At 38.1% G+C, this 15039-nt stretch overlaps 1 protein-coding gene across 2 annotated transcripts in view; it reads right to left on the reverse strand.

The window, feature by feature from the left end:
• Positions 1-15039, reverse strand: part of ADGRA3 (adhesion G protein-coupled receptor A3) — a 127982-nt gene that overhangs the window by 25241 nt on the left and 87702 nt on the right. For both annotated transcript variants that reach the window (XM_069593784.1, XM_069593783.1), the window contains exons 13-14: positions 5125-5338; positions 4709-4917 (exon numbers count right to left, since the gene is read on the reverse strand). In XM_069593784.1, coding sequence (XP_069449885.1) covers positions 4709-4917; positions 5125-5338 — 423 coding nt within the window. The remainder of the gene's footprint in view (positions 1-4708; positions 4918-5124; positions 5339-15039) is intronic.

Genomic DNA, 15039 nt, shown 5'->3' on the forward strand with positions numbered 1-15039 from the left:
CTGTGAACATCGATCAATAGCTCAATTTAATGAAAGAAGGAAAAGTTTTGGTTTCCCTTTGATTATCAATTCTACTTCAGATAATTTATGATACAGATTTTCTAATGTGTAAAATCATTCTATACACAGAAATTATTAGAAACAAACAATACAGAGGAACGCCCAAATAAATGATGGTGAGGTCATAAAGGAATATTCAGAGACAAAAAAGAATGAGAAAGCTCTCTAACACTGATAAGGAAGTTTTCAGAAAGGAAATTCAGTAGTGGGATTAAGAAGACATTTGTGGAGTTTGAACCCCAACTCCACACTAACTACCTCTGTCAACCTGGTCATGGTCCTTCAGTTCTCTATGCCTTGGTTTCTCCATCTGTAAACTAGGGGTGATAACAGTAGCACCACATTTTATGATGTGGTTATGATGACCAAATAGGTTAATTGTAGGTAAAGATTTAAGAGAACTCGGTGCATTAAGTACTTAATAAAAGTTAACCACTGTCATCACTACCCTCATATCATCCTAAGAATATCACCAACACAAGGCAGCAGCATCAGTGTTAAGATATATTGTTCCATGGTCATCATCATCCTTGTATAAGATATACTGCTTCATGGAAACAGGCATGGTTTAGAATGTTTGTAGCATGCTACCTTCATATAAAAATGTAAGAAAATAGGATCATGTATTCATTTCATTGTAACATATGTGAAAGTCCTTCGATAATGTATAAAAAAAAAACTATTAAGGGTTATCTATTCTGTGGAGATGACACCACCCTTATGGCAGAAAGTGAAGAGGAACTAAAAAGCCTCTTGATGAAAGTGAAAGAGAAGAGTGAAAAAGTTGGCTTAAAGCTCAACATTCAGAGAACAAAGATCATGGCATCTGGTCCCATCACTTCATGGGAAATAGATGGAGAAACAGTGTCAGACTTTATTTTTTGCGGCTCCAAAATCACTGCAGATGGTGACTGCAGCCATGAAATTAAAAGATGCTTACTCCTTGGAAGAAAAGTTATGACCAACCTAGATAGTATACTCAAAAGCAGAGACATTACTTTGCCAACAAAGGTCCGTCTAGTCAAGGCTATGGTTTTTCCTGTGGTCATGTATGGATGCTAGAGTTGGACTGTGAAGAAAGCTGAGCACCGAAGAATTGATGCTTTTGAACTGTGGTGTTGGAGAAGACTCTTGAGAGTCCCTTGGAATGCAAGGAGATCCAACCAGTCCACTCTAAAGGAGATCAGCCCTGGGTGTTCTTTGGAGGGAATGATGCTGAGGCCGAAACTCCAGTACTTTGGCCACCTCATGTGAAGAGTTGACTCACTGGAAAAAACTCTGATGCTGGGAGGGATTGGGGGCAGGAGGAAAAGGGGACGACAGAGGATGAGATGGCTGGATGGCATCATCAACTTGATGGATGTGAGTCTGAATGAACTCTGGGAGTTGGTGATGGACAGGGAGGCCTGGTGTGCTGCAGTTCATGGGGCCGCAAAGAGCTGGACACAACTGAGCAACTGAACTGAACTGAACTGAACTGATTCTTTGGAGAAGAGACAATAGAGTGTCAGGAGTTTAATTTCTCACTGTACATTGGTGGTTTAGTTGCTAAGTCATGCCCGACTCTTGCAACCCCACGGTCAGTAGTCCGCCAGGCTCCTCTGTCCATGGGATTCTCCAGGCAAGAATACTGGAGTGGGTTGCCATTCCCTTCTCCAGGGGATCTTCCCAACCCAGGAATCGAACCTGGGTCTCCTGCATTGCAGGCAGATTCTTTACCAACTGAGCTACCAGAGAAGCCCTTGGTAAATGAAAGAAGAGTAAATGAAACCAGTTTGCCTTGAAAAAAAACTAGAGATGTAAAAACAAATGAGTGCTCTCTGGTTTCATGTGTTTCTAGGTGAATACAGTAACAAAGGAGAATCAAGATATGGTGGTTATTTTATTTTCACTACTAATACCAATTAAGTAGTAAGTACTACCATGAATAGTCTGGCCCTCCTCATTCAGTTTTATTTGTTCCCTACTGACCTCTGGTCAATTGGTTATTTCTGATCACATAATTCAAACAAACTCAATTTCTACCTAACTCTTTTCTCTGAGAACTTACAATATAAATGGTTATTGTAGGATGCCTACTGAGCTATGTTATCTGTCTAGAACTATGAATATCTATTTGAGATTTAAAAACAAATATATTATTTTCATTTCACTTTCTAAACACACATTTTTTTTTAAACCACAGCAGGGAAAGTTTTATGAGCTAGCTGCCAATAAAGGAATTTAGACTTGCTAAATAAAATCCTACATTAAAGCAGTTCTCCAAAAAAAATAATAATAGGATTTTATCTATTATTCAAAACAGTGCCAGGTAAAGAAAAAAAGACGTTGACTTCCAATTTCTAAAGCTATGTTTTCTAATTCAGATATGACTTTATTTAAGAGTAGGTATGATTTCATTAACTTTGCCTTCACATTTCATCAGCAACTCTAAAAATGCCATAGTTTTGTCAACAATTTCAGATCCTTTTCACCTTGCTACCTCTAGGTGGCACAGTTATATTTAAGAAAAGAGAAAGGATATTCTTTGAAAATAGAAAAAAAAATCTTAGTGCTGTATTTTAGCTTTAAGAATTGTGTATTACATTTTTTAAAAGATTAAAAGTATGAAAGATAAAAGAATAGCTTATTTCTTCAAGAAAAGGATTATACTAATTTAAACTGTGGAGAAGAACAGCTAGGAAGTTCAAAAATAGATGTTTTAACTGGTATTAAATAAGTTTCACATGGTACAGTATCATGTCTTGAACACTGAAGCTTATAAAATGCGTTTTGTTGTGTTTGCATTTCATTTCTCTTGCCCAACTTTTTCTAGTTAACTACTAAAAAAATTTCAAATGATGCTATATCTCTTATTTCTCCTTCAGTACTTCTCAGTTCCACGTTACTTTATAATCAAAACCTGAATGAGAAAACACTTTTAAACTGAAAGAGCAAATGCTTCATATTTTAATTACTGCTTCAAGCATTCTTTGAAAGCCGACTACAAAACAATAAAATGTGAACTTACAGAAATCAGACTTAGACTTACAGAACTCAAGCATCTATTTGTGAAGAGAATCCTATACTATTAACACTAAACTCAAAAGGACAGACGACTTAGTCAAAACAGCTGAGTTCCTTCCTAGTGTCGACCCCACCCACTGCCTGCTGGGTTAAGTAACACACATATTAATCCTTCTGCCCTGCCTGATAATCTATTTACTCCTCTATCTGTTCGGGACACTAGGTAGGTAGCCTAATTTGAGGAGCAAAGAGAAAACCAAAATATAGAGCTGAAGAAAATCTACTCCAATTAAAGTATGCTTTAAGACCATTTCCAGTGAAAATGCTCTTTTGTAGTTTTAAGAAAAGAAAATTCACTTAGAGTAAAATATATCATGTTTCAAGATTATGTGGTGCTTTGATAAAATATTATCTAGATAACAGATTCAGAGCTGGTGGCAGAAATCAAAACGTAGGCATCCTCACTCCCAGGCTAGCCTCAAGCCATTGCTAAGAAATGTCCTTCATATTCATCAGTAATTTCTTCCGCTCTGCTCTAAATGCATGTATACATGCTTCAGGATGTTAGTATCTTAGAATAACCACAATATGCAATAAAAACTAGTACAAATAATTTCATAATTATCAACTCAGAGATCAGATTCACATAAATGATTCATTAATAAAAAATACGTTAATAACTAGCTATTTCACAAAAGACTAATAAATAGAAAAATAGTAAATAACAGCATTAACTTGATTAGCATTACAATTGAAGACATTTGTGTCAGTGCTGCTGCTTGCAGCAACTAAACTGAAATTATCACCATTACTCTAAATACAAAAGGAATCTAAAAAGTTATGATGTGTAGTGGGATGAGGCACTAAATAACTAAGCAGGAAAATCTCTCACTATTCGTCGTGTGAACATGAAAGTGTTAGTCGCTCAGTCGTGCCTGACTCTTTGCTACCCTATGGACTGTAGCCCTCCAGGCTCCTCTGTCCACGGAATTCTCCAAGCAAGAATACTGGAATGGGTATCCATTCCTTTCTCCATGGGATCTTCTTGACCCAGGGATCGAACCCATATCTCTTGCATTGCACTCAGATTTTTTACCATCTGAGCCACCAGGGAAGCCCCATTTGTTGGGGGAAGAAAGTGAAAGTGAAAGTTGCTCCATCTTGTCCAACCCTTCACGACCCCATGGACTATATGGTCCATGGAATTCTCCAGGCCAGAATACTGCAGTGGGTAGCCTTGCCCTTCTCCAAGGGACCTTCCCAACCCAGGGATCAAACCCAGGTCTCCCACATTGCAGGCGGATTCTTTACCAGCTGAACCATCAGGGAAGCCCTGTTTACTGTGTATCTTTGGGCAAATGAATCACTCTTGATTAAGAGTTGGACAGCATGTTTCCAAATTTTAAGGTCAAGGTCTAGTTGAATTGATTGGCTTAAAGTTTACTGAAAATTCCCATACATTTCACTTAGTAGTAACTCAATTTCCCTTTAAAATCAGAATGACACCAAATGTCACCTCTTCCTTAATTAAGGGAGCAATTCACGTTAAAAGTTAAAAGAAATCTTCATTTGAGCTTAACTATGCATAGGGAAGAAATTCGATGGCTTAGTGTTTACGCATTAACATTAACAACTGCCATACCATTAAAACTGCATAGTTACTAAGGGAGTAGCACTGAATGGTAGTGATATTTTCATCCGAATAGAGTATATGGCACCCATCGGACTTCCAGCCTCCTTGTCCATTCAGCAAGTCGAAATCCCACTGGGCAGCCACAGCATCTGCTCCATGCGCTATTCGACGCAGCGTCACATTAACGGGGATGTGATGGGTATCAATGTTCACACCATCTGGAGGAAATAGGAAATAAAAATATTTCTGAAACAAATTTCATGAACAATTAAATGTCAACATACACGAATGGGCATCTGCAAGTATCTTTTTTTCTCTAGTGGCTCATTAAAATGAGAAGGAACAAAAATAAGCATCTTTAGGAACAGGGAATGATCAAGTCGTGCTGTCCAGTGACTACAGGAGGACATATGCCACAGACAAACCTATTTTGGTGAGAATCACGGGGGTAACCACTGTACGCCGCTTTCCATCATCAGCCAAATTTGTTGAATTCCCGGTGGCCGGAAAAAGCTTTCCATTGCGGAATGCGATGAGCTGCAGCTTATAGAGAGAGTCATCACTTGGTCTGACTTCTCTTTTTTGCTTTGGTGAGAAAAGGGAAGGAGGAAGCTGAATAGAAGCCTCCACAATAGTGTTCTGAAAATATATTTAAAAAAGAAAAAACAGAAACATAGAAGAGTTGACATCTTAGTAGGTTAAAACCAGAAATATTTTAGACAGTTATGAATACTGACTAGTTACATGCTGAGTACAGGTTTTAAATATGTGAGCAAGATTTAGTAGTTAAAACAATTTATTCATTAAGTGAAATGCCTAAAGATCATATAACAGCATAGAACAAAAGCAGCAGAAAATAAAGAGAAATGTAAACTCTATTTCAAAGCATTAAAGTAGTAAACAAGGGATTATTTCAAAGTGAATTTTCCCCTGATAGTGTATACTGCTGAAGTAAACTGCATTAAACAGAACAAGATCTCAGCAATCACTCTGCCTATGAATTTTACAATGACAAAATATGGTGAATGAGCACAAAGGGAGCATATCACAAATGTGAGTATAATTAATTTGGGCTTATGAAACTTTAAGGTGATTTATGATAGATTCCGACTGTCAAAGAACAGAAGAAATTATACAAAAACATAACAGAACTTTAGACTCAGAAACACATTAGGTTTACAAAAACACAGTCACAAAGAGGAACAAGTGAAAAATGCTGGCTGGGCACTAAATGTTCTTCAGATTTCTTTATTAGGGATTTTTAAATTATAAATTATTCAGCATTTAATGAAAAATAAATCTGTACACCAAGGAGGCAAATAATAATCTAAAAACTTCCCTATTTTAAGGACTCATCACAGAGCCTTTCTCTTGGCACCAACCTCTCTCTCCAACCCAATGCTCATGATGCCAACAGAATTTCCTCTTCAACAAATCTGTTGTTATTTCAGTTCAAGTAACACCTTGGCTCCCAAATGTTTAGAAAATACAGCCAAAAATTCTTAAGTATGCCATATAATTTGGCTAAAATCCTTTCCTCAAATTCATCTCCTAACACTCCCTACACCACAACCTATGACTGGGCCACAGTGAGTTTATCACTTTTTTTTTTTTGGGGGGGGGGGGTGTCACATTGACAGAAAAAATATATATTTATTTATTTTAATTGGAGGTAATTAGTTTACAATATTGTAGTGGTTTTGCCATACATTCACATGAATCAGCCATGGGTGTACATGTGTTCCCCATCGTGAATCCCCCTCCCACCTCCCTCCCCATCCCATCCCTCAGCGTCATCCCAGTGCACCAGCCCTGAGTGGCCCGTCTCATGAATCGAACCTGGACTGGCGATCTGTTTCACATATGATAATATACATGATTCGAGTTGATCATTTTTTGACATCCCCTGCTTTTTTTCCTTTTCTTTTTTACTTATTTTTGGCTGTGCTGGCTCTTCACTGCTACACAGGCTTTTCTCCAGTTGTGGCGAGTGGGGGCTACTCTTTAGTTGCAGAGTGGAGGCTTCTCCCTGCAGTAGCTTCTCTTTGTTCTGGGGCACAGGCTCTATAGTGTTCAGGCTTCAGTAATTGTGGCACATGGGCTCAGTAGTAGCAGCTCCTGGGCTCTAGAGGACAGGCTCAATGTGACATCTGCCTGGATCAGGGATCCAACCCGTGTCTTCAGCATTGGCAGGCAGATTCTTTACCACCGAGCCACAAGGGAAGCCCCATCCCCTGATTCTTAAATGCCACTGCGCACATGCCAGTATCTATGGCTGAAATGCCCCATGATTCTTTCATCTGGTAAGCTCAAACTGGTCAGATCTGATTTTTAGTAAGTTAATTCTGCTGCTTCTGCAAAGGATGGATCAGGATGAGAAAGGTTGGCAGCCAAGAAGAGAACGACTTTGCAAGGTTTTACTAATAGGGCTTTTGGGGGTGATTAATTACATCACTACTGCAGGTACTGCTCCCTATTCTGGACTCGGGCAGCATTCTGCACAGAGCACAGCATAACGAAAGTCCTAAAGTATCCCAGTGTAACTGACTGTCTACTCCTCTTAACTAGGGTGAGAGAACTTTCAAATGCAGATCATCTCATTTATTTGGGGACTGCCTATGTTAATAATAGTTCCTGGCACTAGCATTAATAAAATAGCCCATTGTTTATGAAACTACTGAAAGTCTGTGTGGCATTTTTAAGGTTCTACTGAAGCAAACGATTGACTTCAGAATTAGTTCTTAACTACTGTGCTTAAAACAGTGTTGTAACACAGCAGATAACCATAAATATCTGCTGAAAGCATTTTTTAAGTTTAAATATTGATAGGTGAACATTACTTTTAAATTGCAGATAACAAGAAAAAATTTAGTAAAAATATTACATCTGAGAAAACATATAATAAGGTTTCTACTATTCTCCCAAATACAACTTGATAGGCAAACAAAGATATTACCAATTCATTCACTAACATAGTACATTTCTATTAAGTATATAAATTTATCCTAAGTATTTAAAGATGCATGCCAAAACGGAAAAACATCAATAGATCAATTTAATTAGAAGGTCAAAATCCTGATGAAATGTTACATGCTGGACATTTATTAAAACTTAAGTACTTAAAAGTCCATAAAATAATTCTACTATGAACACAAAATAACTTGAAAACAAAGCACAGCTCTCTGGGAAAGTATTCTTTACGATAAACCAAATTAATTTAAATAAAGAAAGTCATACTTTACTTTCTAAAAGACAGCTGAAAAAGGAAATGACAATTACAGTTTCTACCAGTCCAATTTTTTTTCTATACAAATTTAAACTGGCAAAACCAACCCAACAACAACAAATTTAAAAAATTCCAGAGTAAGGAGAAATCCCTGAGAGATGAGAGCTACAAATTCAAGGCTGTTACATGCTTATAATTTATAAGATATCCTTCAAAGTCCAATAAAGAGTATTGTCAAATAATAATTATAGGTCCCTTGGCATAGCCTAGGGAAGGTGGAAAAGCAAACTTCACCTGTATCAAAAATATTTTTATAGTAAATATGTAACACTTGCATATTTGATCTCTTTAAAAGAAGTCCCGATCATTTATTACAGAAAGGTTGTAAATCTAATGAAAAAATTCACCAAGGAGGACATCCCCAGCAGTCCAGTGGTTAAAACTCTGTGCTTCCAATGCAGGGGGTGAGGGTTTAATCCCTGGGTGAGGAACTATGATTTCACATGCTATGTGGCATGTCCAAAACTAATGGACACATTTGATACATTTATTGTGGCTATACATTTGCCACTTAGCCTGAAGACAAAAACACAAAGGCAATAATTTCATTTAACCATAGATTCATTTTAAAATGTATGGATTACAGCAATGGAAATTGACATAAAACATATGAATTAAAGCTACTAAATCAGAAAACTTTCTTTTCAAAGCCTTTGGGAAGCTCTCTTACACTGTTGGTGGGAATGTAAGTTGATGAAGTCACTATGGAAAACTGTATGGAGGTTCCTTAAAGAATTAAAAAATAGAGTTGCCATATGATCCAGAAATCCTACTCCTGGGCATATATCTCACAAAACAAAATTCAAAAAGATACCTGCACGCCTATGTTTATAGCACACTATTCCCAATAGTCAAGATGTGGAAACAACCTGAATGCCCACTGAGGTGAATAAAGAAAGAAGATGTGGATACATACAAATGAGATAGTACTCAGTCATAAAAAAATAAAATCATGCTATTTGCAGCAACAAGGAAGGAACTAGAGATTATGACACTAAGTGAAGTAAGTCAGAAAGACAAATATCACAGATATCACTTACATATGAAATCTACAATGTGACACAAATGTACTTACCTGCAAAACCACAACAGACACACACACACAGAGAACTGATTTAAGGCTGCCAAAAGGGACTCAGGGAAGGAGGGACTGGGATTTCCATGTTAGCAGATGCAAACCTTTATATATAGACTAGGTAAACAAGGTCTTACTGTATAGCACAAGGAATTACATTTAATAACCTGTGATAATCATAATGGAAAAGAATATGAAAATGAATATAAATATATATATATATGTATGGATATAACTGAATGACTGCTGTACAGCAGAAATTACCACAAATTATAAATCAACCATCCTTCAATTAAAAAAAAACAAACAACCAACTCTTTTGGAAAGATATGTTTTTGGAGTCTAATATCTATTGAAGATTATATGCCATCCCTGGGGGGGGGGGGGGGGGGGGGGAGGGAGACATGGGGTCTGCAACAAGAAACCAGAATTTGGGTCCCAGCGTCACCAGAAAGTAGTGGCTAGACACTGCAAGATTTTGTCTACCCTCTGAGTTGCATTTGTCACATATACCTAATGACCTTCCTAACAAATACTTGTGAGGACCAAATGGGATCATAACCATGACAAGCATGAAAGGGAATGGAACTGTGGGTGGTGTTTTTATTATTGTTTCAGGCATAGCTTGTTATATTGCACTTCACAGATACTGCATTTTGGGGGTGGGAGGAGTTGTTTGCTTTGATTTTAACAAATGGAATGTTTGTGGCAATCCTACATTGTCAGATGGTTAGCAATTTTTAGCAAAAAAAGGGCATTTTTTAAATTCAAAGTATGTACATTGTTTTTTTCCCCTTCATGGATCATGACCTTGTCAAGGCAAAGGGGCTTGCATTACTCAATGAAGCTAGGAGCCATGTCATGCAGGGTCACCCAAGATGGATGAGTCATAGTGAGAGTTCTGACAAAATGTGGTCCACTTTGCATAGGAACTGGGAATGTTCGGTTCATTGTTGTTGTTCAGCCACTATGTTGCGTCCAACTCTTGAGACCCCATGAGTTGTACCATTCCAGGCTTCCCAAGTTAACTGGACATGGTCAGGCAGGAGATTGAAAGATGTAGTGAATATCAACATCTTAGGAATCAGTGAACTAAAATGGACGAGAATGGGTGAATCTTAATTCAGATGACCTACCTACTACTGTGGGCAAGAATCCCTTAGAAGAAATGCAGCAGCCACCATAGTCTACAAGAGTCTGAAATGCAGAAGCAATCTCAAAACAAAATGATCTTCATTTGTTTCCAAGGCAATCCATTCAACATCACAGTAATCCAAGTTATGCCCCAAACACTAAGACCGAAGAAGCTAAAGGTGACCGGTTCCATGAAAACCTACAAAACGTACAACTAACGTAAATTAAAAAAAGATGTCCTTTTCACCACAGGGGATTGGAATACAAAAGGAGAAGTCAAGAGACACCTGAGGTAACAGGCAAGTTTGACCTTGGAGTACAAAATGAAGCAGGGCAAAGGCTAACAGAGTTTTGTCATGAGAAAACCCTGGTCATCGCAAACGTCCTCTTCCAACAACACAACAGACGACTTTATACATGGACATCACCAAATAGTCCGTTATATTCTTTGCAGCTGAAAATGGAAAAGTTCTATAAAGTCAGCAAAAACAAGACCTGAAACTCAGCTCCTTATTATACAATGCAGGCTTAAACTGAAGAAAGTCAGAAAAACCACTAGGCCTTCCAGGTACGACCTAAATCAAGTACTTTGTGATTGTACAGTGGAGGTGATTAATAGGTTCCAGGGATTAGATCTGGAAGACAGAGTGCTGAAGGACTATGGACAGAGACACTGTACAGGAACATAGCCAGAGGAGAGAACACAGCCATCCCAAAGGAAAAGAAACTCCAGAAGGCAAAAGGGGCTGGGAGGAGGATTTACAAGGAGCTTAGGAAAGAAGAGAAGTGAAAGGCAAGCGAAAAAGGGAAAGATATACCCAACTGAATGCAGAGTTTCAGAGAAGAGAAGGGAGAGATAAGAAGGCCTTCTTAAATGAACAATGCAAGTAAACAGAGGAAAACAACAGAATGGGAAAGACTAGAGGTCTCTTCAAAAAAACTAGAGCTATCAAGGAACATTTCATGCAAGGATGGGCACAATAAAGGAAAGAAACAATAAGGACTTAATAAAAGTAGAAGAGATTAAGAAGAGGTGGCAAGAATACACAGAAGTACTGTCCAAAAAAGGTCTTAATGACCTGGATAGCCATGATGGTGCTGTTATTCACCTACAGGCAGACATCCTAGAGTGTAAAGTCAAGTGGGCCTTAGGAAGCATTACTGTAAATAAAGCTAGTGGGAGGTGATGGAATTCCAGCTGAGCTATTTCAAATCCTGAAAGATAATGCTGTGAAAGTGCATTATGCCAGCAAATTTGGAAAACTCAGTAGTGGCCACAGGACTGGAAAAGGTCAGTTTTCATTTCAATCCCAAAGAAAGACAATGACAAAGACTGTTCAAACTACCATACAATTGTGCTCATTTCACCTGCTAGTAAGGTTCTGCTCAAAATCCTTCAAACTAGGTTTCAGCAATATATGAACTGAGAACTTCCAGATATATAAGCTGGATTTAGAAAAGGAAAAGGAACCAGAGATCAAATTGCCAACATCTGCTGGATCATAGAAAAACCAAAGGAATTCCAGAAAAACATCTACTTCTGCTTCACTGAATACACGAAAGCCTTGATTACGTGAACCACAACAAACTATGGAAAATTCTTAAAGTGATTAGAATATCAAACCACTGTCTCCTGAGAAACCTGTATGCAGGTCAAGAAGCAACAATGAGAACCTTACATGGAACAATGAACTGGTTCAAACTTGGGAAAGGAGAATGTCAAGGCTGTATACTGTCACCCTGCTTATTTAACTTCTATGCAGAGCACATCATGCAAAATTGCCAGGCTGGATGAATCACAAGCTGGAATCAAGATTGCTGGGAGAAATATCAACAACTTCAGATATGCAGATGCTACCACTCTAATGGCAGAAAATGAAGAGGAACTAAAGAGTTTCTTAATCAGAGAGAAAGAGGAGAGTGAAAAAGCTGGCTTAAAACTCAACATTCAAAAAACTAAGAACATGGCTTCTGGTCTCATCACTTCATAGCAAACAGAAGAGGAAAAAGTGGAAGCAGTGACCGATTTTATTTTCTTTGGTTTCAAAATCACTGTGGATGGTAGCTGCAGTCATGAAATTAAAAGATGCTTACTCCCTGGAAGGAAAGCTATGACAAACCTAGACAGCGTATTAAAAAAAAAAAAGCAGAGACATCACTTTACCAAGAAAGGTCTGTATAGTCAAAGCTATAGTTTTTCCAACAGTCAAGTATGGATGTGAGAGTTGGACCGTAGAGAAGGCTGGGCTCCAAAGAATTGATGCTTTTGAACTATGGTTTTGGAGAAGACTCCTGAGAGTCCCTTGCACTGCAAAGAGCTCAAACCAGTCAATCCTAAATAAAATCAACCATGAATATTCATTGGAAGGGCTGATGCTGAAGCTCCAATACTTTGGCCACCTGATGCAAAGAGCCAACTCAATGGAAAAGTCCCTGATACTGGGAAAGACTGAAGACAAAAGAAGGGGGCAACAGAAGATGAGATGGTTAGATAGCACCACTGACTTAAGGGATAAGAATATGAGCAAACTCAGGAGATAGGGGAGGACGGAGGACCCTGACATGCTGTAGTCCATGGTGTCGCAAAGAGATGGATAGGACTAAGCAACTGAAGAACAGCACTATTTTTTAGGCATAATCAATCACCGATTTAATAGACCACAGTATAGTGTAAATATAACTTTTATATGCACTGGGAAACCACAAACTCATGTAACTCGCTTTATTACAGTATTTGTTTTACTGCACTTATCTGGAATTAAACCCACAATATTTCAAAGATCTGCCTATACCGCTGTAGGGTAGCAGGTGTTATCTGGAGGCTGGGGAGAGAAAAATGCCTTAAAGTAACTGACTTACCAACAATCACCTAGAACCTCACGTTCTGACCGCCACAGTTCAGGATTAGTCTTAAATAATCAAAACTGACAAACTATAAACACACATGAAATTAATGTCATCACTGAGCTCTCATCATGAATTTATTTGCATGCATTTTTGCTTATTTAGAATGACACTGAGAAGAACATGGTTAAGTATCATAAGGGATGTTAACTCAAATATTTCCACTAGATTTTACCATTCCTTGTGAAATAATCTTGACTCCGAAAACTATGTAATTGATAAATTAAAATTTTCTGAAATCCTCATTTTGTTTAAGTCTCTAGAATTTTAACAATAAAATTAGAACGGGCCAAAGAGCTAGCTGACTGAAACAGTAATTTGTTCATGTTTTCTTGACTATCTACTCACTGGATTTTAAACAGATAGGTGTTCAGATACATCCTAATTATTTTCTTATGCATAATTAGTTATTAACTGCATTCTACCTTTTGATTATCTCACTGCTGAAGATTAACAAGGATTATGCTTGCCTTTAGAATTTTTTTAACTGACTTCACTAATTAAGCTTGGCTGTTAATTTTTATTCAACGATGTTTATTAGATGTTTCATTCCTCTACTCAGGGCCCTGTGCAGAATCTAGAGATAAACAATGAAATAAGCCACAGTCCCTGACCTCAAATATTCAAAATTTAGCAAGGAAGAGACAATAACCATAATAAAACAATACAAGCTTAACATTTATTAAGTGCTTGTCCTGTACCAGGCACTGTTGTGTATGTCTTACATATTTGCCTCATTAAACCCTCTCAATAACCCTTTTGAGTTTAACACCACTTCATGATTCCTATGTAAGAGAAAGAAACTGACATTCAGAGAAGTTAAGGTACTTGCCCAAGTTTGCACAGCTTTTAAGCAGGGGAACAGACCATGAACACATTTTAGTAGCCATATCTTCTAGCCTCTTAGTATAACTCAACTCACCAGCATATCAGCTTCTATTTATTCCAGACAATGAACAAAGCACTATGAACTAATGGCCACAATGAATTCTGTCTGAGAAAAAAAAGGAAGCTGCCATCTGAACTGGTTCTTAGAAGAGAGTAACAGGGATTTCCCTGAGCAGGGGGGTGACTAAGGCCATGAAAAGGGGCACACATTAAGGAAGGAAGCGTGAAGATGTACACGACTGGCTTGGAAATGAAAACTTCATTTGGGCTAAAGCCCTCGATGGGACAACAGAAATGTGGGATACATAAAGAAAACCTGATTTCCAAATTCCTGCCAAGAAAATTTTAAAAAACCAATTCGTTCTGGCTACAATAATTACTGAATTCAAAACACCAAGAGTTACTAAAAGTTCTTAATATTTAACAAAAAACAGGTAATATTTTGTGATGCTAACAAATCTGACTTACGGTACCAACAGTGGAAGGAAGCATTTGGTAAAGAAAAAATTTAGATTAGGTGCTGAAAGAGTCATACCACAGGTAATTCAATCTCCAAATGGTTGAATGACTGAGGGCCAGCACTGGAATTCATCAGTGATGTAAAGAGCAGCTCTGACCTCAAGCAACCCTCAGTCCAGTGCAGGAATAAGAAGCCCATTGGGCCCCTGTGTGTAACATGCAATGACAGAGATGAGCAAAACGCTATGGGCAAAGTGAGGAAGAGAAATGAAGATGAGGATGGGAGAGGCAAGGATTGACCAGATGGAATTAGTTAGGATTCTCGAAGGTTACATCCGTCTGCTGGGTGTTATCACAGAACCAAGCAGCTGGGGAAGGGAGGGGAACAGACGAGCAGGGATTCTAGTAGAAGAATTAGCATGGGGCTGGCCTAAGTAAACTTGGTCAGTGGTTGGAAGAGACAACAAAGTAGACAAGGGCAGATAAATGCCAAATTATTAAGTTACTGACAGCCAGCCTCCCAAAGGACATGAAGAATTTATCGTGGGATCTGCAAGGTCATCTCCATGTGGGACAGACCCAGGGATAACATTC

Source organism: Ovis canadensis, chromosome 6, assembly GCF_042477335.2.
Source record: "Ovis canadensis isolate MfBH-ARS-UI-01 breed Bighorn chromosome 6, ARS-UI_OviCan_v2, whole genome shotgun sequence".
Lineage (NCBI taxonomy): Eukaryota > Metazoa > Chordata > Mammalia > Artiodactyla > Bovidae > Ovis > Ovis canadensis.